At 37.8% G+C, this 25,458-nt stretch overlaps 1 protein-coding gene across 1 annotated transcript in view; it reads right to left on the bottom strand.

Annotated features, from left to right (window-relative positions):
• Nucleotides 1-25,458, bottom strand: part of TOP6BL (TOP6B like initiator of meiotic double strand breaks) — a 102,186-nt gene that overhangs the window by 74,852 nt on the left and 1,876 nt on the right. Inside the window, exons 2-3 of the mRNA XM_081239566.1 lie at nucleotides 25,091-25,232; nucleotides 19,248-19,301 (exon numbers count right to left, since the gene is read on the bottom strand). Coding sequence (XP_081095692.1) covers nucleotides 19,248-19,301; nucleotides 25,091-25,232 — 196 coding nt within the window. The remainder of the gene's footprint in view (nucleotides 1-19,247; nucleotides 19,302-25,090; nucleotides 25,233-25,458) is intronic.

Raw genomic sequence — 25,458 nt, 5'->3', positions numbered from 1 at the left:
GGCGTTTTTTAATTTTAGCTATTCTGGTGGATTGTGAATTTAATTTACAATCTCTGGTGACTGATGATGGTAAGCACTTCTTCATGTGCTTAATGGCCATTCAGATACTTTCTTTTGTGAAGTATCTATTCAAACCTTTGGCCCACTAAGAAAAAAAATAGATTTGGAACTTCCCTAGTGGTCCAGCAGTTGGGACTCCACACTCCCATTGCAGGGGACCCTGGTTCGATCCCTGGCTGGGAACTAGAGCCCGCATGCCACAACTAAAAGATCCCGCACGTGGCAACCAAGATCCCACATGCCACAACTAAGACCTGGCGAACCAAATACATAAATAAATAAATATTTTTTAAAAGAAAGAAAAAAATAGCTTTATTGAGATACAATTCACATATCATACAATTCATCCATTTAAAGTGTACAATTCAGTGGTTTGGGGGTATATTACATTATTAGTTTTTAAGCTGTGGTAAAATATACATACAACAAAATTTGCCAATTTAACTATCTTAAAGTATACAATTCAGTGTCACTAATTACACTCACAATGTTGTACAACCATCACCACTATCTATTTCTAAAACTTTTTCATCATCCCAAACAGAAACTCTGCGACGATTAAGCTGTAAGTCCCCATTCTCCCCGCTTCCCATCTCTGGTAACCTCTAATCCACTTTCTGCTTCTATGAATTTGCCTATTCTAGATATTTCATATTAGTAGAATCATACATTACTTGTCCTTTGTGTCTGGCGTATTTCACTTAGCATAATGTTTTCAAGGTTAATCCATGTTGTAACACATGTCAGAACTTCATTCCTTTTCATAGCTGAATAATATTCATATATATATATATATATATATCTCACAATTTGTCTATTCATTCATAAATTGATGAACACTGGGTTGCTTCCACCGTTGGGTTATTGTGAATGATGCTGCAATGAACACTGGCATACAAGTATCTATTTTAAATCCCCGCTTTCAACTCCTTTAGGCATATCCATAGGAGTGGAATTATATGGCAATTCTATATTTAGCTTTTTGAGGGACTCCCGAACTTTCTTCCATGGTGGCTGAATTATTTTACATTCCCAGCAACAATGTTCAAAGGTTCCAGTTTCACCACATACTTGTCAACATTTGTTATTTTCTTTATTATTCATTTCTTATTGAAGTATAGTTGACATACAATATTATATTAGTTTCAGGCATACAACATAGTGATTTGAATTTATATACATTACAAATTGATCACCACAATAAGTCTAGTAACATTCTGTCACCATAAAAGGTTATTACAATATTACTGACTATATTTCCTATGCTGTGCATTACATTCCCGCGACTTATTTATCTTATAACTGGAAGTTTGTATCTCTTAATCCCCTTCACCTATTTCACTCAACTTCCCATTCTCCTCCCATAATCATCATCATCACTGTCTTCGTCATCACTGCTATCCTAGTAGGTGTGCAGTGTTTGGCCTGTTTTTGTTATTGTTTTTTTTCAATCAGGATGTCTTTTTTTTTGGGGGGGGGGGTACGCGGGCCTCTCACTGTTGTGGCCTCTCCCGCTGCAGAGCACAGACAGGCTCCGGACACGCAGGCTCAGCGGCCATGGCTCACGGGCCCAGCTGCTCTGCGGCATGTGGGATCTTCCCGGACCGGGGCATGAACCCGTGTCCCCTGCATCGGCAGGTGGACTCTCAACCACTGCGCCACCAGGGAAGCCCAGGGTGTCTTTTTTTTATTATTAAGTTTTAGAAGCTTTTTTTAATATTATGGATATTATGGATAAAAGCCTGTTGCCAGACATGTTTTGCAAATATTTTCTCACAACTATGGTTAACATATTCACTTTCTTAATGTCTTTTGATGAGCAAAGTTTTTTATTTTGATGAAGTTTATCAATTTTTTTCTTTTATGGTTACTTATTTCTATGCCCTAAGATTTTGCCTACTTTTAGGTTAAAGGATATTCTCCTTTGTTTTCTTCAAGAATCTTCTTAGCTTTTATTTTTAGGCCTATCTTCCATTTCTAATTTTTGTGTGTGATCTGCAGTAGATGTCAAGGTTCATTTTTTTTCCTTATAGACATATGGTCATTCCAGCAACATTTGTTGAAAAGACTTTCTTTTCCTTGATGGATTGCTTTGGTGCCTTAATTTTTTTTAAAAAATCAAATAACCATATAAGTATGAGCCTGTTTCTGGCTCCTTTTCATTTCCATATATTTTCCTATTTTTAAAAAATTAATAATGCTTATTTTTTAGAGCAGTCTTGAGTGAAAAATTGAGGAAAAGTACAGAGAGTTCTCATATATCCATACTCCCATTTACGGACTTAAGTTTTCAATTCATTTGGGTAAATACCAAGGAGCACGATTACTGGATCATATGTTAAGAATATGTTTACTTTCATAAGAAACTGCCAAACTGCCTTCCAAAGTGGCTGCAGCGATGAAAGAGAGTTCCTATTGCTCCACATCTTTGTCAGCATTTGTTGCCAGTGTTGTCAATGGGTTTTGGCCATTCTAATAGGTGTGTAGTGGTATCTTGTTTTGATTTGCATGTCTCTAATGACATAATAACGTGGAGCACTTTTTCATATGCTTACTTGCCATCTGTATATCTTCTTTGGTGAGGTGCCTGTTCAAGTCTTCTGCTCATTTTTTAAAAACTGGATTGTTTTCTTATTGTTGAATTTTAAGAGATCTTTGTATATTTTGGATAACAGTCCTTTATCAGATATGTCTTTTGCAAATATTATCTCCCAGTCTGTGACTTGCCTTTTCACTCCCTTGAGATTGTCTTCCACAGAGCAGAACTTTTTAATTTTAATGAGGCCCAGTTTATCAATTATTTCTTTCATGGATCATGCCTTTGATGTTGTATCTAAAAAGTCATCTTTATACCCAAGGTCATCTATGTTTTCTCCTATATTAATTTCTAGAAGTTTTATAGTTTTGTGTTTTACATTTAGGTTTATGATCCATTTTCATTAATTTTTATGAAGGTGTAACATCTGTGTCTAGATTCTTTTATTTATTTGTTTATTTATTTGCATGTGGATGTCCAGTTGTTCCAGTACCATTTGTTGAAAAAACTAATGCCTGTCCTCCCTTGTCAAATATCAGTTGACTATATTTATGTGGGCTCTCTATTCTTTCTGTTCTGGGCCCTGTTTCTGGGATCTCTATTCTGTTCCATCTATCTATTTGTCTTATTTTTTCACCAGCACCACACTGTCCTGATTACTGTAGCTTCATAAGTCTTGAAGTCACATAGTAGCAGTCCTCTGACTTTGTTCTCCTTTAATATTGAATTGGCTACTCTGAGTCTTTTGCCTCTCCATGTAAACTTTAGAATCATTTTGTTGATATTCACAAAATAACTTGCTGGAATTTTTATTTGGATTGCACTGGATCTATAGATCAAGTTGGGAAGAACTGACACCTTGACAATATTTAATCTTCCTATCCATGACATGGAACATCTCTCCATTTATTTAGTTCTTCTCTGATATATTTCATCAGAGCTTTATAGTTTTCCTCATATAGCTCTTATACATAGGTTTTGGGTTTTTGTGGGTTTTTTTTTTTTTTGCTTTGTATCTAAGTATTTTCTTTTTTATGGTGCTAATGTAAATGGTAATGTGTTTTTACTTTAAAATTCCACTTGTTCATTGCTTGCATATAGGAAACCAATAGACTTTTGTATATTATCCTTGTATCCTGCAAGCTTGTTATAACTGCTTATCAGTTCATGTAAAATTTTTAACCAGTTTGTGAATTTCTACAGAAAGTCTGCTGATATTATGATTGTGTTGACTCCATAGATCAATTTGGGGAGAATGGACATCTTATCAATACTGAACTTTCCAGTCTATAAACATGATATATCTCTCCATTTATTGTTTAATTTCTCTTGTCAATGTTTTATAGTTTTCAGCAAAGAGCTTTTACTTTTTACATTAAATCTATCCCTACGTGTTTCATATTTTTTGATGCTACTATAAATGGAACAATTTATAAATTTTATTTTACAATTGTTAGCTGCTAGTATAAAAAAAAAACTTTGGGGGGAATTCCCTGGTGGTCCAGTGCTTAGGACTTGGCATTTTCACTGCCAGGGCCTGGGTTCAATCCCTGGTCAGGGAACTAAGATCCCACAAGCCACATGACACAGCCAAAAACAAAAATCTTTTTGTATATTTACCATGTATCCTGTGACCTTGCTAAATTCATATATTTCTTCTAATATTTATTTTGTAGATTCCCTAGGATTTTGTACATTAAAAAAATTATATCATTTAAAAATAAAGACTGTTTTACTTCTGCCTTTCCAACTTCTATGCCTTGTACTTATTTTTCTTGCCTTGTTACATTGGCTAGAACCTCTACTATGATTTTTAAATGATATTCTTAAAGACCTTGTGAGATAAGAAAATTCTTACTCAAAATGAAAAATAAAAAAATATACCACGCTGGGAACTTCCCTGGTGGCACAATGGTTAAGAATCCACCTGCCAATGCAGGGGACATGGGTTTGAGCCTGGTCCGGGAAGATCTCACATGCTGTGGAGCAACTAAGCCCATGTGCCACAACTACTGAGCCTGCGCTCTAGAGCCCTCGAGCCACAACTACTGAGCCTACATGCCACAACTACTGAGCCCGCGTGCCTAGAGCCCGTGCTCCACAAGAGAAGCCACCACAATGAGAAGCCCGTGCATTGCAACGAAGAGTAGTCCCTGCTCGCCGCAACTACAGAAAGCCCGCACACAGCTATGAAGACGCAACGCAGCCAAAAATAAACAAATAAATTTATTAAAAAAAAAAGAACATCCATAGTGATATTCTTTTTTTTTTTTTTTTTTTCTTTTTGCGGTATGTGGGCCTCTCACTGTTGTGGCCTCTCCCGTTGCGGAGCACAGGCTCCGGATGCGCAGGCCCAGCGGCCATGGCTCACGGGCCCAGCCGCTCCGCGGCATATGGGATCCTCCCAGACCGGGGCACGAACCCGTATCCCCTGCATCGGCAGGCGGACTCTCAACCACTGCGCCACCAGGGAGGCCCCATAGTGATATTCTTGTATCAGTAGAGTATTAGAAGAAAATGAGATTTAGGAAATCATTACATTAGACCTATCATTCCATAGCCAACTGTGCATCTTGAAACAAAATGGCATTATAACAGAGAAACTGAATCTCAATGATTTGTACATCATAGTGTCAAGCCTAGAAATACAATTTACACAGTATCTTAGTCCCTTTGGGCTGCTATAACAAAATAAGACAGATTGAATTGCTTATAAAGAACAGACATTTATTTCTCACAGTTCTGGAGTCTGGAAGTCCAAGATCATACTGCCAGCATGGTCGGGTTCTGGGCTCTTTTGGGGATTACAAATTTCTAATTGTATTTTCATATGGCAGAAGAACCTGGAGAACTCTGTCAGTTCTCTTTTTTTATAAGGGCATTAATCCCATTTGTGAGGGCTCCACCCTCATGACTTAAGCACCTCCCAAAGGTCCCATCTCCTAATACCATCACATTGGCCATTAGGATTTCAACATATGAATTTGGGGGGGGGACACAAACATTCGGAGCATAGTACAGAGCTAATGGCTGAATTTATTTTAAACTTCATCTTAGAAGTTTTTCCCTAAAAACATGGAAAAAGTTCAGAAAAAAGAAAGTACAGATAGTAAAAACTTATAAAAAGTTTCAAAAATATATGAATTAAAACTATATACCTGGGCTTCCCTGGTGGCGCAGTGGTTGAGAGTCCGCCTGCCGATGCAGGGGATGCGGGTTTGTGCCCCGGTCCGGGAAGATCCCACATGCCACGGAGCGGCTGGGCCCGTGAGCCATGGCCGCTGAGCCTGCGCGTCCGGAGCCTGTGCTCCGCAACGGGAGAGGCCACAGCAGTGAGAGGCATGCGTACCGCAAAAAAAAAAAAAAAAAACAAACTATATACCTGTTAATTAACTAGTAAGTTGGCTAAAATAGTTTAAGTAATTGAAATTCCTAATGCTAGCAAAGTACAGGAAGTTAATATCCTCATATACAAATGCTACTATTACATGATACAACTTTCTAAAAAGCAATTTCAAGAGCCATAAAAATATAGACTTAAATCAACTTAAATCTACTTCAGGAAATTAGTCCTAAATTTTTCAATTAAGTAAAAAGCTATATGCGTTAAGGTACTCATCTCAGAGACATTAACATTAATTAGCACTTATTGAGAACTATGCACTCAGCATAACCACTATGCCACATACATTATGTGTATTACCTCATTTAATCCTCAAAACAGCTTTATGAGGTAGGTATTTTTCAAAAGATCAAATAACTTGCTCAAGGATACACAGTATGAGCCCTTAACCTCTACAGTATATTGCTATTCATAGTAATGGGAAAAAAGAAAGAAGCCTAAAAGCCTAAAAATATAAAATGGTTACTTAATTTATGATATATCTTCTTATGGACAACTTATCCATTAAAAATAATGACTAGAAGACTGTCATAACATGAAAAATGCTGACACGTTAAGTGAAAAAAAAGTAGTAGGACAAAACTGTGTATATATTGTGATTACAACTATATTAAAAATACATGGTGGAAAAGTTTGTGAGAAGTTTTTTCCTTTTCCCTATTTTCCCTTAATTTTCTAAAATGGGCTATATTGCTTCTATAACAAAAAGTACCATTTAAAAATAATTTCTCTGATGATGGCAAAAGTTGAGATCCGGCTCTTTGTTGTTGTTTCCCAACAGACTCAGCAAACCAGTAATTATTTGGTTTTCTTGCCTTTAACCAGTGAATAAAGTAACAACAGTAATACCAAACATTTTAAAGAATGAGGCTAATTAAGCCAAAAGATGAAAAGTTCTTTGGTTGGCTCTGTGGCTTGATGTCATTAGTTAAATTGGCTAATCATTTCCACATTATAAAACAACCCCAGACATGCTTTAGAGAAGGAAATAGAAAGCAGGACATTATAATGGAGAATCAGCAAACTTTCAGAAACACTGTGTCAAATCTTCATTTACTCCCTCAAAAAGCAGAGAGACTAGTGGCCATTACTGCATATCCAGTTGGCTCGCCCAGCCAAGCAAGCCAGTCAACAAAGGTGTGGTCACTCAAGTACCTAACAAAGGAACATGCACCTGAGCCTCATACTACCCCAAACAAAAAGATGTAGATTGGGGCTTCCCTAGTGGCACAGTGGTTGAGAGTCCGCCTGCCGATGCAAGGGACACGGGTTCGTGCCCCGGTCTGGGAAGATCCCACGTGGCGCGGAGTGGCTGGGCCCGTGAGCCATGGCCGCTGGGCCTGCGCATCCAGAGTCTGTGCTCTGCAACGGGAGAGGCCGCAACAGTGAGAGGCCCGTGTACCGCAAAAAAAAAAAAAAAAAAAAAGGATGTAGATTGAAAATGGAGGAAGAAAAACATGATCATTCTTCCAGGCCTACACTTACCTCATCACACAACCTCAACAACTCAACCACCAAAAATGATACAGGCTACAGATTTCTTCAACTTGTGGTATGAGAGTGAAGTGAGAAGTTGTCAAAGAAAGAGGGAAATTAATATCTATTCATTCATTGAGCATAAATAAATAGTTGATTATCTGAAAAGTTAATATATAGTCAAACCTCTAGCAAAACAGAATACTGTATAGTAGACCAAAATACTATGGAATAGTGGTTAAGACATAGCCTCTGGAGCCAGTCTGTCTGGGTTCATATAACCCACTCAATCACTTAATAGATTTGTGACTTTGAACAAGTTACTTAACCTTTTTGTGTTTAGGTTTTTTTGTTTTTGTTTCGTTTTTTGGGTTTTTTTTGGTATGCAGGCCTCTCACTGTTGTGGCCTCTCCCATTGCGGAGCACAGGCTCCGGACGCGCAGACCCAGCCCAGCGGCCATGGCTCGCGGGCCCAGCCCACTCCGTGGCATGTGGGATCTTCTCAGACCGGGGCACGAACCCATGTCCCCTGCCTCGGCGGGCGGACTCTCAACCACTGCGCCACCAGGGAAGCCCCTTTTTGTGTTTAAAATGAAATGTTTGCTATTAGTGTTATCACTACCACCATCAAGAAAAAGAGAAGGCGCAAAAACAACATAAGAAACCCCAAAGAGATAAGAGTACAGATATTTTTAAATGATAAAGGAATATTATAGGACTTCCCTGGTGGTGCAGTGGTTATGAATCTGCCTGCCAATGCAAGGGACATGGGTTCGATCCCTGGTCCGGGAAGATCCCACATGCCTCAGAGCAACTAAGCCCACATGCCACAACTACTGAGCCTGCACTCTAGAGCCTGCAAGCCATGAGCCCACATGAGGCTACTACTGAAGCCCACGCGCTCTAGGGCCCATGTGCCACAACTACTGAGCCGGCATGCTGCAACTACTGAAGCTTGCGCACCTAGAGCCCGTGCTCTGCAACAAGAGAAGCCACCACAATGAGAAGTCCCCATGCCACATCAAAGAGTAGCCCCCGCTCGCCGCAACTAGAGAAAGCCCACGTGCAGCAACAAAGACCCAACCAGCAGCTAAAAAAAATAATTAAAAAAAAATTTTTAAGAATACTATAAATAACTTCACATCAATTAATCTGAAAACTAAGATGAAATGCCAAACACATAGCAGGTGCTCAATAAATACGTACTGGATTAATGAATTAAAAGGAATAAAGGATAATGTATGTGTGTGTGTGTGTGCGCACATGCATTTTTCTTTTTTTATATATATATACAGTTGACCCTTGAACAACACATTTGAACTGTGCGGGTCCACTTATATGCTGATTTTTTTTTCAATAACTATAGCACCTGCGTTTTCATTTTACAGATCTTTAAGTGTGGGGAAAAGTTTGTGTCTGATTAGAGATCACAATATGTGGAATCAAAAGAACTAGGGTTTGAGTCCTGATTCTATCCAAACTGTTTCAACTTCCTGCCCTTGAGTGAGTCATTTATCAATTCATTTGTTTTTGAGGCAGAGATAACAGTACGCAGATTTTCGACTGTGTGTGGGGTCGGCGGCCCAACCCCCCATGTTGTTCAAGGATCAACTGTATTTCCAAAATTGGCTCTAGGAGAAATAGAAAACTTAACAAGCCAAACATTATTAAAGAAAGCAAGTTGGTTATCAAAAATAATTCCTTCTTCAACTCCCACACCCCCAAAATACCAGGTTCAAATGATTTTTTTTTTTTTTTTTGCGGTATGCGGGCCTCTCACCATTGTGGCCTCTCCTGTTGCGGAGCACAGGCTCTGGACACGCAGGCTCAGCGGCCATGGCTCACGGGCCCAGCCGCTCTGCAGCATGCGAGATCCTCCCGCACCAGGTCACGAACCCATGTCCCCTGCATCAGCAGGCGGACTCTCAACCACTGTGCCACCAGGGAAGCCCTCAAATGATTTTTTTACAGGGTAGTTTTACCAAATTTTTAGAGAACAGATACAAAAACTTCGAGAACAGAAATGGATAAACCTACTCAACTCATTTTACAAAGCTAGTATAATCTTGTACCAAAATAAGACAAGGACAATATAAACCAATCTCACTAGGAATATAGATGCAAAAGTTAAATCCAGGATATGTAACAATTATATAATGAAATTGTGATACAACCAGCAAGGGTGTTTCTTATCAGAAAGTCTATCACCATAACTCATCATATTAATAGATTAAAAACTTTAAAAAACATATCATAATCCCAAAAGATGTAGAAAAAGCACTTTTGAAAATACAGTACTCATTTATAACAAATACTACTAGCAAATTAAGAATAGAAGAGAAATTCCTTAACCTGACAAGGAGCAAATATCAAAAAACTATTGTAAAATCTTACTGTATGGTAGAATTTTAAGTAATATCATTGAAGGAAGGCAAGACATAGATGCCTAATATCACCTGTGTTCTTCTATCCAATACTAATATTGTTCTATCTAATGCAATATGATAAGGAAAAGAAATAAGCCATAAAAGAAGTGAAAATGAAAAGAAAAAAACGGTAAGAATTTAGAAATGCTTTGATTGTCCTTATAGAAGATCCAACAGAACCTACAGATAAATTATCAAAATTTTAACAGTTGGCTCAGTAATATTGAAAAAATGAATGCCACTCACAATAGCAATAAAAACTATAAGACATTAGGAATAAATACAACAAAAGATGTCTAGGACTTATGAAAAGAAGTGTTAACATAAAGAAGTGTTAACATAAAAGAAGATCTAAATAGGAAAGACGTCAGCAAGATGGCAGAAGAGCAAGTCTCAGGCCCTCACTCCCCCTTGGAGATACCAAACTTAACAACAATATCAAATTGCCTTTTTGAGAACTCTAGAAACCAATTAAGAGGTTGCAGCATGCCAGGCAAGCACAAAAAGCAGTCATTCCAAAGCAGGATCCAGGCTAAAGGAGCACCTTCCATCATAGGCATCCTAGCCTCATAGCAGAAGAAAAGGAGCTATGACCGAAAAACACACTGGCTCTTAAAGCTTTTCCTGGGAGGTGGTGCATATTACTTCCATTTGCATTTCACTGGCCCAAGCAAGTTACATGGCCCAGACCATAGGGAGATAAGAAAATATTTCAAACAAATAATAAAATCTAGCAAAATGGCTTCTGGAGTCAGGCAGGCTTCAGCTTTACTAGCCAGGTGCTCTTGGGAAATTTCCTTATTCTCTAGAATCTATATACTGGAGATTATAGGGCCTACCTCCCAGTTGTGACAATAAAAATTAAATAACATACTTTTTTAAGAAAAAGAAGATCTAAATAAATGATAAAGTATATCAACTCACAGAAACACTTAATACTATAAAAATGCTAATTGCTACCAAATTAACCTACAAATTCAGAATACTAACAATCAAGATCACAATAAGATTTTTCATGGAACTTAACTAACTATAAAATTCATAGGCGGGACTTCCCTGGTGGTGCAGTGGTTGGGAATCCACCTGCCAATGGAGGGGACAGGGGTTCGAGCCCTGGTCCGGGAAGATCCCACATGCCGCGGAGCAACTAAGCCTGTGCGCCACAACTACTGAGCCTGCACTCTAGAGCCCGGGAGCCACAACTACTGAGCCCACATGCCAGAAATACTGAAGCCCATGTGCGTACAGCCTGTGCTCCACAACAAGAGAAGCCACCGCAATAAGAAGCCCACGCACCACAAAGAAGAGTAGCCCCCGCCCGCCTCAACTAGAGAAAGCCCGCACACAGCAACGAAGACCCAAAGCAGCCAAAAATAAATAAATTTTAAAAAAAATTCATAAGCAAGATAATGGTTTTAAAAACCAAAGGCAGGGCTTCCCTGGTGGCGCAGTGGTTGAGAGTCCGCCTGCCAATGCAGGGGACACGGGTTCGTGCCCCGGTCCGGGAAGATCCCACATGTCGTGGAGCGGCTGGGCCCGTGAGCCATGGCCGCTGGGCCTGCACGTCTGGAGCTTGTGCTCCGCAGCGGGAGAGGCCACAACAGTGAGAGGCCTGTGTACCGCAAAACAAACAAACAAACAAAAAAAAAACAAAGGCAATTCTGGAAAAAAATAAGGAGGGGGGATTTGCCCTATCATACAACAAGATTAATTCTAAAGCTTTAGGAAATAAGACTCTATGATACCAGCCTAGGGACAGACATGAAGACTAGAGCACCCAGAAACAGATCCAAGCATATATAGAGTCCTAGTTTATGAAAGAATAATAACACAAATTATTGGGGAAAGGAAAAGATTTAAATTAGATTCCTAACTTGTATCATAAATAAACATAAACTCTAGATTAATTATAATTATAATAATAATTAAATATAATTTTAAAACTTTAGAACTATTAAAAGAACTATTTAAAAGAATATCATGACTTCAGTGTAAAAAAGAATGGTCTCAAATCAATGATTACAGCTTCCACTTTAAGAAACTAGAAACAGAAAAGCAAAAGAGATCCAAAACAAGCAGAGGAAAGGAAAGAATAAAAGACCAGAGTGAAAATCAATGAAATAGAATACAACAGAAAGAATATGGTTCTAGCGAGACTGATTAAAGAAAGAGAAAGTGAGAAAGTAAGAGAGAGAACAGGGCTTCCCTGGTGGCGCAGTGGTTGAAAGTCCGCCTGCCGATGCAGGGGACGCAGGTTCGTGCCCTGGTCTGGGAGGATCCCACATGCCGCGAAGCGGCTGGGCCCGTGGGCCATGGCCACTGAGCCTGCATGTCCGGAGCCTGTGCTCCGCAACTGGAGAGGCCACAACAGTGAGAGGCCCACGTACCGCAAAAAAAAAAAAAAGAGAGAGAGAGAACAAATACAAGCCACCAACATCAGGAGTGAGAGAGGTGATATTGCTAGAGACTCTACAAGTGCTGGAAGGATAATAAGGGTATATTATGAACTATTTTATGCCAATAAATTTAACAACTTAGATGAAATGGACAAATTCCTTGAAAGGTACAAACTACCCACACTTACTCAAAAAAACAAAATAACCTGAATAGCCCTATAATTATCAAAGAAATTGAATTTGTAGTTAAAATATTCTCACAAAGGAAAAATCAGGCCTGGATGGCTTCCTCTGATTAACTGTACCAAATATTTAAGGAAGAAATAATACCTTCCACAGAAATTCTTCTAGACAATTGAAGAACAGAGAATACATCCTAACTCATTTTATAAAGTCAGCATTACTCTGATACCAAAATAAGACAAAGTCATTACAAGAAAAGAAAACTACAAATATCTCTTATGAACACAGATGGAAAAATTATTTTTTAAATGTCAGCAAATCAGGCTTCCCTGGTGGTGCAGTGGTTAAGAATCTGCCTGCCAATGCAAGGGACACAGGTTCGAGCCCTGGTCCGGGAAGATTTCACATGCTGTGGAGCAACTAAGCCCGTGCACCACAACTACTGAGCCTGCACTCTAGAGCCTGCGAGCCACAACTACTGAGCTTGTGAGCCACAACTGCTGAAGCCCATGCACCTAGAGCCCGTGCTCCACAACAAGAGAAGCCACCACAATGAGAAGCCCACATGCCTGCGCGCAGCAACAAAGACCCAACACAGCCAAAACTAAAAATAAACAAAATAATTAATTTATTTTAAAAAAAAATTTTAATAAATAAATAAAATGTCAGCAAATCAAATCCAACAATACATAAAAAGGATACATAATGCATCATGGTCAACTGGGATTTATCCCAGAAATGTAAAGTTGGTTTAACATTTGAATATCAATGTAATTCACCATATTAACAGCCTAAAAAAGAAAAATCATATGATCTTCTCAATAAATGCATAAAAACATTCGATAAAATCCAACATCCATTCCTAATAAAAACTCTCAGCAAGCCAGGACTAAAAGAGAAGCTCCTCAAACCAATAAAGGGCTATTTAAATATTAAAGAAACAAAAGAAGACAAATTCATTTATTTTAACTTCTCTTGATCTTCAGTCAATCTTCTCTTTATAAAATCTTGCCATGTGTTATGCAAATTTAGCAGCAAGAGACTATTTAGAATGTATCAAAAGCGTGAGGGTTAAGTGTGGACTCACAGGATAACCAATGACCTAAGTCCCCAGACTCTTCCCTTACTTCTAAACTTAATATCGGAGACTGAGGTAAGTCTCAGTTTCCTCATCTCTGAAACAGAAACGGTGATAACTTATGTCTGACCTACCTCTCGAGAATTAGGTCATGTCTACAAAATGAGCTCCCAGGAGAAAAAGTGTTAGATAAGTAGTGAGATTTAGAGTTGTTGATCTTGTAAGATAGAAAATTATAATAGATTTTAAATTTTTGACTATGAGAATCTCAGATTTTAAAAATATATATTAAGTCAGACATCCAAGAGTTCACCATTGTGAGTTTTTCACTCAATGTTGAGGAAGCCTGGACACATCAATCTCTCTAATGTATGAAAAGCACAACTCCTGATTTCCATTCCCAACAAATTAACAAAAGGGACAAAACTAAATATTTTTCTTTTTAAATCTCCCTGATGCCATTTTGGAGGCAAAAGCTGAACTATCATAACTATGTAACCATACATCAACAGCAAAACTGTCTTCCCCACTTTCAAGGGTTGGTATTCCTATCTAGTCTTTTGAAGAAAACAAAGGTTGTAAATTTTCTTACTTGGGAAAAATACATGAACATTTTTTTAAATGATTAGCCAAACTGTATTTTAGTAAAGCGTTAAATTCTGTCAATAAACATGGGAGGGCTTCCCTGGTGGCGTAGTGGTTGAGAATCTGCCTGCTAATGCAGGGGACACGGGTTCAAGCCCTGGTCTGGGAAGATCCCACGTGCCGCGGAGCAGCTGGGCCCGTGGGCCACAACTACTGAGCCTGCGCGTCTGGAGCCTGTGCTCCGCAACAAGGGAGGCCGCGACAGTGAGAGGCCCGCGCACCACGATGAAGAGTGGCCCCCGCTTGCCACAACTAGAGAAAGCCCTTGCACAGAAACAAAGACCCAACACAGCCCAAAATAAAAATAAATAAATTAAAAGAAGGCTCAACGTTTTAAATAAATAAATAAATAAATAAAAAGAAACATGGGAATGAGGAAATATTTAAAATAAGATTAAAAAACAAGTAAAAATAATATGACTAGGAGAGACCAAAAAACAGTGAAATAAATGAAGACCTATATATATATGGCTTTTTTCATATTCCTCCATCTCATCACTCTCTTCTACCCTTTCTTTTCCTTCTTTTCTTCACTAAAGTAAGGACATGTTAGGAAGTAGCTTCAAGATCTGGGCAAGCAAAGCGAAAGAGAGGCATGGACATATATACACTACCAAACGTAAGGTAGATAGATAGTGGGAAGCAGCCACAGAGCACAGGGAGATCAGCTCAGTGCTTTGTGACCGCCTGGAGGGGTGGGATGGGGAGGGTGGGAGGGAGAGAGATGCATGAGGGAAGGGATGTGGGAACAGATGTATATGTATGACTGATTCACTTTGTTATAAAGCAGAAACTAATTAAAAAATTTAAAAAAAAAATAAAATAAAAAAAAGATCTGGGCAAGAAGGACAAGCTAAAACTATCCCATTTCACCAAATAGATATTTATGATAGAATTAGTTCTACATAAATGGATAACAAATGAATATGTAAATGGATTTCTACATAAATGGATAACTATATGATGCAGAATAGTAGTACATATGTTAATATAAAGGAATGAGAATTTTTAAACACATAAGAATTTATCTATCTTAATGAGCATCATCCTTCAAAGTGCAGAAGATTATTCTAATTGACAGAGGACCTCAAATCAGGTCTGAGGTGTTTTATTCTAATAAGCAATTGGGAGTCATTAAGGGAGGAACATAAAGCTTTGTTTAAATTAATATATAATTTAATAAATAATAATTCTACACTATAAAAGCAAAATTAACCAAAAATTCAATTACATTAGATAATGGAGAAAAGAAAAGGAGAAGCCTCCCCTTTCCCTCAAAAAAAGCCAAAAATTTTAAGCCTGGAGAATTATGAAATTGTTAGTACCACTGAAAGGAATGGAGATTACACAGCAAGTTAGTTTAAGAAAATGAACCCTATTTTAGACATGTTGCACATGATATTCCAGAGGAACCCTCAAATGGAATAGTCCAATTGACAATCAAAGCTGGAAACACATTAGAGATAGAGACAAAAAAAGTCTCATCAACATAGAAATGATAGTTAAAGCCTTAAAAGTAGAAGATATCTGAAGTAAACGTAGAATAATGATGCAGAATAATAAAGGGAAGAAAGGCATATTGGTGACTGAACTTTAGGGAATATCCTCTGTGTTACCAAAGAAGCACTATGGTACTTATCACACTGTATTTTATTTTCAGAGGTACCTCTCACTATAACTTTCTTGTGGCAAGGTAGGGGTTCAATAAAGGTTTACTGGACAAAAGTTCAAACAGTTAGGTACCAAAGACAAAAAAAAACTTAAAAAGAACATAAACCGTTAGAGAGGTAGAAAAACAGGGAGATTATCTTGGTCATCATTTATTAATCCAGCATAAATAAAACACCCAGAAATATGAGCCTGTTTGTTTAGGAACTGATCTGAAGCGGTCCAGATCCAGAGAAAAAGTACCTTGATACAACTCTGATAGAATAGACTGAAGAGTAAAGAAAACTGAAGCTGGATGGCTCTACAACAGTACAGTTCCCCTAAAAAGAGGGCAGACCTCTTTTTAGGCACTGAAAGAAACCAACTGAGCAATGAAGAGGATGACAGAGCTAACAAACTGAATTCAGAGGCATATTAATTTTGTACAGATACGTAATTCTTTAGCACTGGGAAATCTGATGGTTAATGAATCAGCCACCAGAGACTTCCTGATGAAGTTAATTAAACAGTGTAAAGATTTGTGAATGGACCAATTCAAAGCAGTTTGCTAATAATGTTATAGGAATGCTAAATAAATAACAATAGTAATAAAGGCATAATTAATGGTACATAAGTCAGGGAGCTAAGGAATTCAAATCTTAGTCTTGGACAGTTTCCTTTGTGAGCTTCACTGAGTCATTTTTGTTACTAATTAGTAAGAATAAATAGCATTATTAAGTGGAAGTTAATATCATGAGCCCTAACAGCTAGAGAGAAGACAGGCTAAAGCTGGTTACTAAATGTGATTGACTATGAGCAAATGACTCAATTTTTATTGTGTATTTGATGTGCACTACTTCCTCTTTGTACAAAAGGTTAGCCACCTCCACTTCATCACAAGGATATGAAAATAGACTAAATAAATATGCACAAAATTGCTTTGAGCTTTTAAAATAACAAATTAAAACTAAGTCAACATGACACAAACTGTCTAAAGTTTGTATTAGCATAATAAATAGGTGGTTATTCCATAAACTATACTCAATACCTTCTCCCTAGTATTAACAATGATAATAAAACCATTTCTTTGTACTTACATGGCTTTTCACTTTTTTCAAAGCACTTTCACAAATATTAGTCTAAGAAGCAGCACTATGTATGATCTAACCACTCATTGTGCAGTTTAAGTTTAAGTTGCAGGAAATATTCCTATCTCCTCCCTAGAGTTAATAACATATTCCCTTTCATTTTTATGAATTTTCATTTCTTTCAAAGCACCTTCACACATTTAACTGGAGCAGTGGCATTAAGAATGCCTTTCCACTCTTTGCATCATCTCAATGGCATAATCCAAAAAGGAAGAGAACTAAAGATTGATAAATAGACTAGATGATTTCGAGGCAGTCAACTCATGATTCTTAAAGTTGAATTCAGATTTTCTAAAAGTCTTAGAATTGCAGCAAACTCTCCAGGACAGTAAGCTGATTCTCTCTTTCTTCCAGGCATAGGCTTTGGGAGGCAGTATAATTAGATGATTAAGATATCTTAAACATGGCACTAAGGGGAGAAACCAAATCTATCATGTTCACCACTGTAACCTCTCTGTGTCAAGCACAAAGCTCAGCACATAGTAAATGCTCAATAAATCATCATTTTGATTATTACTACAGGGAGAACATTCTACCCAAGCTCCCACAGAACATCTGTTATGGAGCTAAGAACAAAAATTTCTATTTTTTGTTTTATTACTTTTCCTCCACAATTACTGCTTTTAAATGTGTGCACGCCAAGCAGAATCTAAACAAATTAGGACCACAGAGCAAAAAGCTGAGGTTTATTAAGAATCCAGTGTACAGACAGCTGGAAGGTAGATTCAGAGGGCCAAGACAATTTCATAGGCGAAAGGGAATACACCTGATGACCCTTAAATTAACAAGCAAGCACTTTTAAATCCCCATGCTTAAACGAAAAATTACTTCAAATAAGAAGTTTCAAAAGGTAGAATTGTTTCCTATATGTTTATGTTTTTAGTCTTTCATATTGTGAGTTGCAAAAAAATAGTTTCTTCTTTTCTTTGATAAGACCAAGATAAAGGAAGGTACTTTGGCTTATGCAGTAATTGAGTTGCTGGAAATTTGGGTATAAATTAAAATTTTAAATTGATTGTATTTTAAAAAGCATTAAGAAACCCTGCTATTTAAAAAAGTCCAATGGTCGGGCTTCCCTGGTGGCGCAGTGGTTGAGAGTCCGCCTGCCGATGCAGGGGACCTGGGTTCGTGCCCCGGCCTGGGAGGATCCCACATGCCGCGGAGCGGCTGGGCCCGTGAGCCATGGCCGCTGAGCCTGCGCGTCCGGAGCCTGTGCTCCACAATGGGAGAGGCCACAGCAGTGGGAGGCCCGCGTACTGCAAAAAATAAAAAAATAAAAAAATAATAAAAAAAATAAAAATAAAAAAAAAAGTCCAATGGTAATACATTTCACAAACATTTACTTTATAACATTATACCCTTCTAATGTAGCTTTTTGATTGTTTCTATATTTAATATATAGCATATTTTCTTAAAGCAGTGACAAACATAAGTCAAAAAAAACCCACCACAGTTAATTAACTGTACTCCAATATAAAATAAAAAGTTAAAAAAAAACCCACCACAATCTACTTATATTCCAGGTTTAGTTGGGGAAAGTTTCTTTTAAAAAATTGTTTTGTAAAATTTGTAAATTAACCACTCATTAGGAAAAGACAAACCCATTAGATAATATTTACAAGCCATATAACCATAAAAGATAAAAATGAAAGCACAATGGTTCTCAAATCATTTTGGTATCCTGAAAATAATGTATGTATGTCCTTTGGTTTTAGATTATTCTCAAATCAAAGGAAAGAAGAACTTCTAAAACTAAGGTCACTGAAAACTCCTAAACCATAAACCTTGGCATGTGGAAAACAGTATTAATACCAGTCAAAATCTTTTATAGTAAAAGCATTCTCCATATATTATTTCTTTGAGGTAGATGGGAACAAATACTTTACTAAAGATTGTATTTTACACCTGGGAAAATTCTGCCTGAGGTTGTATCGAGAGTATTCAGAGAAGCTACAGTGACCTAGGCATCTTGTCTTAGGTCTATACAATTTTCCTGTATCTGTACAATTTTATAGATCATCTTTCAGCAGGAATTTCAGATAAATTACAGGATAAACTGCTGCATGGAACATGCAAATATACTAAAAAAGTATTCATTGTTTATCCGAAATTCAAAGTTGAGTGTCCAGTATTTTTATCTGCTAAATCTGACAACTCTATCTTTCAGTATATGTTAAGTTTGTTTCAGAAAATACCAAATTTATTAACAGGAAGAGATTTAATCTTGTGGAAGTTGGGTAATTCTTTACCTTTTAGGAACTTCTTGAGGACCAAACCGCCAAAAATGCTTCCTGCAGAAGCAACTGTAAGAAACAGAATACAAAGAAGTATCATAAATAAAGCAATTCAATGGATTTCATCTAAAGAATCACATGGGAGCCTGAAATCACTGTTTATATATACAGAACATTAAAAGATGGTCACTAGTAATGAATTCAGTAAAAATGGAGGCACCAAAGAAGTATTATGAGGCTACAACTGTTCAGGGGCAGAATAACTTCTTAGAGATGAGAACCAAATAGCAACTCTTTTTACCTATATTAAACACCAGGGCTGCGTCTTTGGATATTACTATTCCTGACAGAAAAGGATCATAGGAAGACCATAGACTGTTGCTAGTAACCAGAGTATATCATGCCAATAACTCATATTCCAGTATGAGATTCAATTAAAAATTTTGGCCTTTTAACCAATTTACTCTTTAGTAAATTACTCTTTACTAGACTATCAGGTAAGAATTATCTGTACCTAGAGTTCTAAATCTGAACATTCAGGCACTTAGAGCAATAATTCTTCAGGGTAAAAGGGTAAGGGATGAAGCAGGCACCTAAGAGGGGGGAAAAGATCAGAATCACCTGGAGGCTTTTTTTTCCCCAAATAGAACATGCCTTCCCCCAGAGTGATGCGACCCCAGAGTTAAGAATCTAAGAATCACTGCTACAAGAACCAATGGAAATGTGTCTATCCCTCAAGGAATATGTATTCTTCGGGCAGGGAAAAAAGGTTGAGAACCACTGATCTAGGGTGAGAGGCAATACCATTCTCTAAATGTGTGCTGTCCAATACAGTAGCTACTAGCTACATGAGGCTATTTATAAATTTAACTAAATTAAATCAAATGAGAAACTCCGTTCCTCAGTCACACTAGCCACATTTCAAGTGTTCAATAGCCAAGTGTGGCTAATGGCTATGGTATTGAACATCATAAAGAACATTTCCATCATCACAAAAAGTTCTATCAGATAGAATTGCTCTAGATCTCCAGATTTTGAATGATTCTGGATAAACGATACATATTTCAAAAGGCTTGAGCCCAGGTAGCATAGAATATTTAACAATCTTTTTTTTTTTAAACTTAGTGTTCCTCACAGGTATACACTGATTCTGACCTAAAGGAGTGGGTGATTGTGATTGGGACAGGGATGGAAGATGGTAGCAGGCTGACACCAGTGATTAGTGAGGAGCTAGAATATCAACAAGAAACAAACCACAAACTGTATGTCTCACAGCGTGTCCATGATGTTTCTCAACTGCATATATCACACTGTTCCCTCTAACAACCTTTCTTAGTTTTAACAAGTATCATATCAACAATTGTTGAAAATGGGTCACTTTGGGTGAACATGTGCAGGGAGAGCAATCATTCTGCCTGCTCCACACCCAACCCAGCCCCAAATTTTCAGCTATGCTTCTAATCTTTCTGTATTAAATAAAGTGCTACCCTTCAAATGCAAAGATGACAGAACACATATTTTTAAAGCAACAGCATTCCCCCAAATTCTCTTTATAGAACAGAAGATGATTTTTTAAAAAGCTACGAGGTCAAATATGTTTGGGAAATGCTATGTACTACAGCCCATTTTTAAAGATTCACAGTCCGTGCTTGCATATTAAAGGTTCTGAGAAGATCTAAAGTAACAAAACTCATTTGATTTTAACCCACATTCCTCAGTTTAGATGACTGCATAACTCCTTTCTCATAATTTATATAAACATCCTGTAGCACACATTTTGGGAAACACTGCAGTAATAATATTTGTTAAAGCCTTCAACAATTACTGATAGGAAAAACTATTGGGCTGGCAAAAAATTTCCTCAGCTTTTAAGTAAAAATAAAAGACATTTTTCAGTTTTACCAAGAATTTTATTGAACAACATATTCACCGTTTTGTTCCACTACCTTCTGCCACTTTTCAGGCAACTTCATAATTCCATCTTCCCATAACTTTTTATCTTTTTGAGCAAAGAACTGGGCCAGGTGCCTTTCACAGTCTTCAAGGGAATTGAAATTTCCATTAAGAGAATTCTGTAAAGACCGAAATAAATGGAAATCTGAACGTGCAATGTCTGGTGAATACAACGGATGAATCAGAACTTCCCAGCCAAGCTGTACAGTTTTCACCTGGTCATCAAATAAACATGCGGTCTTGCGTTATCCTGATGGAAGATTATGCATTTTCTGTTGACTAATTCCAGACGCTTTTCAGAGTGCTGCTTTCAGTTGGTCTAACTGGGAGCAGTACTTGTTGGAATTAATCGTTTGGTTTTCTGGAAGGAGCTCATAATATAGGACTCCCTTCCAATCCCACCATATACACAACATCACCTTCTTTGTATGAAGACCAGCCTTTGGTGTGGTTGATGGTTGTTCATTTCGCTTGCCCCACAATCTCTTCCATTCCACATTATTGTACAGTACCCACTTTTCATCTCCTGTCACAGTTTTAAAAATGGAACATAACATTCGTTACGTTTAAGTAGAGAATCACATGCGGAAATACGGTCAAGGTTTTTTTCCCTTAACTTATGTGGAACCCAAACATCAATGCAATTAACATAACCAAGCTGGTGCAAATGATTTTCTTTTTAATTTATTTTTGGCTGCGTTGGGTCTTAGTTGCTGCGTGCGGGCTTATTGCAGTGGCTTCTCTTGTTGCAGAGCATGGGCTCTCTGCACGCGGGCTTCAGTAGTTGCAGCACATGGGCCCTAGAGTGCGTGGGCTCAGTAGTTGCGGCTCGCGGGCTCTAGAATGCAGATTCAGTAGTTGTGTGTGGCGCACGAGCTTAGTTGCTCAGTGGCATGTGGGATCTTCCCGGACCAGGGATCAAATTCATGTCCCCTGCATTGGCAGGCGGATTCTTAACCACTGCACCACCAGGGAAGTCCTGCAAATGACTTTCAACACTTGATTTGGATATTTTGAGTATGTCGGCTATCTCCTGTGTACTATAATGTTGATTGTTCTCAATTAATGTCTCGATTTGATCCCTATCAACTTCAACAGGTCTGCCCAACCGTGGAGCATCGTCCAGTGAGAAACCTCCAGCACGAAACTTTGCAAACCACTTTTGACACATTCAATCAGTCACAGCACCTTCTCCATACACTGCACAAATTTTTTTTTTGCGTTTCCGTTGTGTTTTTACCTTTCTTGAAATAATAAAGCATAATATGCTGAAAATGTTGCTTTTTTCTTCCATCTTCGATATTAAAATGGCCACACAAAAATTCACCAATTTTCATAAGTTTTCTTAAAATGCACGCTGATATGACAGCTGTCACAATACAATGTAACAAAATTGTTTTGAATGAAGTTAAACACAACTAAACACTACTAGAGCCATCTTACAGAAAAAAACAAACAAACCTTTTGGCCAACCTAATATATAGTCATCTCTCAGCCTCTCATAGATGGATCATTCCAGCAACAAAATTTTCTGGTTTGTTGTGAGTTGCATTTTGTGCCTCTAAAAGAGATTTTGAAGAACTAAGGTCCATTACTTGTGAATATGACCTTACGTGGAAATAGGGTCTTCATAAATGTCATCAAGATGAAGTCATACTGAGTTAGAGTGGCCCTAAATCCAATTGGTGTCCTTATAAGAAGGCCATGTGAAGACATAAACACAAGGGAGGACATTACATGTAGACAGAGACAGAGATTGGAGCAATACATCTACAAGTCAAGAAACACCAAGGGCTTGCTGGCAACTACCAGAAGCTAGGAGAGAGATAAGGAATAGATTTCTCCCTCAGAGCCTCCAGAAGGAACCAACGCTGCTGAGATCTTGATTGTGGGTTTCTGGCCTTCATAACTGTGAGAGAATAAATTTACTTTGTTTTAAGCCACCTGGTTTGCGATACTTTGTTACAGCAGCCCCAGGTTTAGTTCCCAGCCCTAGCCCAATGACACCAATCCACACTTTCAGGTAAAGATGACAGATTGAACATACACATCTACTTTTACTCCCTCCTGAAATCTCAATAAAATGGAAAAGGAGTATTTTTTAAAGGAATAAACCCACAAAGATAGAGAATAAGAGAGAAAGATGATTATAATAAAATTATAGAAACAGAAAAGCAGAAGGACTAGTGGGAAGGGATTTCAGACTCAAGACCTGAAAAATTGAATTATAAGCCAAAAAAGGGAAAGGTGAAGAAACAACACCAATTATACAACAAAGACTCAAAAATGGCAGTATTAGGAACCTCTGGAAGTAGGAGTGGGAGCCAAAATAAGGAGAGTCAGCTGAAAAAATGAATTTAAGAAGTAGTCAGATCTTTAGATTCCCTTCTCCACTCAGCCTTCTAAGGACTGGCCCTCCCTAACCTTGGTGAGGGGTTGGGGAGAGGTTATTCTTTGAAAAGATAGAAGCATGGGTCTCTGGGCTGGGAACTAAAGTTGTACTAAAAACAAACGGATTGAGTGAACATAAACATTGAATGCTAAGATACAACCCCCCCCACACTCCTCCCACCCCAATCCCTCAATCCCAGAATGCTGGCAATCTGGCTTTTTATCCACCTGGTGAAAGACTCTGAACATATGCATAGAAAAATCTAGAAGAATATATATTGAATATTAATAATTATCTCAAGAGGTGAGATTACTGAAGAGTCTCATTTTCCATAATATATGTTTCTGTAATGTTATGTTTCATGACAAGCACGTATTGCCTTTCCTCCTGTCAAAAAAATAATAAAAATAATAAAGAGACAATAAGCAGAAGAGAAAGGCCCCTTATACTAGACGGGCTGAAGAGGTCCATTAGGCTCAAAATGTCTACGGAATTCAGTTTCTTGCCAAAAGCTACTGTGGCTCAAGTCCCTCTCTTTGAGTGAAATCAACCCTGCCACCTTGAGCACAGTTTACTGGATCAGAATCAATGCACAAGCTAAGAGAACCATATGCAGACCAATATCACCCTAGCCATGTAACTAACCACCTCCCTCACGAATGGTGGGAATTCTGTCCAATCAGAGTGGAGTTCATGCGGAGAAACAGCAAACCAAACTATCATACCCCTCTTGAGGATGTTTACTGCTAGGTAAACAAAGAGAAGACAGGTCATTCCAGTTCAGGTGAGAAAATGTCTTGTAGAGCCTAAAGTACTATCCAGTCTCAACTGGGACTCAGGGTGACTCCTCTAAGGCTGATGGGACAACTTCATTCCAAAGTATTCTTCAATAAACCTACACACACACACACACACACACACACACACACACACACACAAAACACTCAGACAAAAAAGTTATCACTTCACAAGGTCAAGAAAATTAATTGTGTCAGGGCCACTCAATGCACCAGCTTTCCAAGAGTACAGGCAAAAATGATGAAACAGTAAGAGCCAAATGGAAGAGATATATATTTTCAAATTAACTGCAAGTTAGGATTATCAAAGTATACACCATTCATCATTTAATCTCTTTTGTGTGTGTGTGTGGCTCTTTTCCAGCTACCTAAAGGCTGGACATGAACGAAAGAGGATACAAAATTCAATGTAATATAATTCAGCTATGAAAAAGGAGGTTAAAACCAAGAGCAGGAGTTAGATTGTTTCTGAGCAATCTAAACTTAAACCAGTAAAATAAATAATCCTTTGATAAGTCATCCTACTCACCTTTCCTGTATGACAGATTTGTAAATCTATCACCAGATACTTATTTCATAATCACTTAAGTTTAATTATGGAACAACTCTGGAGTAATAACATAATAAAACATTATGACTAATTGAAAATTTTAAATAAACTATAACATAAATCATGACAAAACAAAGAAATCAATATTTTTTCTTCCTCCACTTACTAGTTGTTACACAATGAAGAGTATTTGCCTGGTGCTTAGAATTTAATGCTTCTATGGAAATCACCAGCTCTCCTTCTAGCAATGCTCCCTTTGATATTCTTGCTGTTTCACACCTCCAGTGAATAATTAAATATTTCAGTATCTAAAAAGGGCACAATTCAAAGAAAACATAACCTTCTTTAAAAAATCGTGGTAATAATAAACTTGTATGACACAGTTAAATTAATAATTCTCATTTCCAAAAACTAATATTCTTGCTTGCAAAATGTCAGATTTACAATTGTTAAGAACAAAGCATTGTGTCTAAACAGAAGAAACAGCTAGGTGAGTGACATAAAAAAGGAGACAGAGAAATTCAACACAACGTC

This window comes from Mesoplodon bidens (assembly GCF_964165515.1).
Source record: "Mesoplodon bidens genome assembly, chromosome: 7".
Taxonomy (NCBI): domain Eukaryota; kingdom Metazoa; phylum Chordata; class Mammalia; order Artiodactyla; family Ziphiidae; genus Mesoplodon; species Mesoplodon bidens.
Note: the sequence above shows the minus strand (reverse complement) of the source record. Positions and strands in the feature narration are given on the sequence as shown.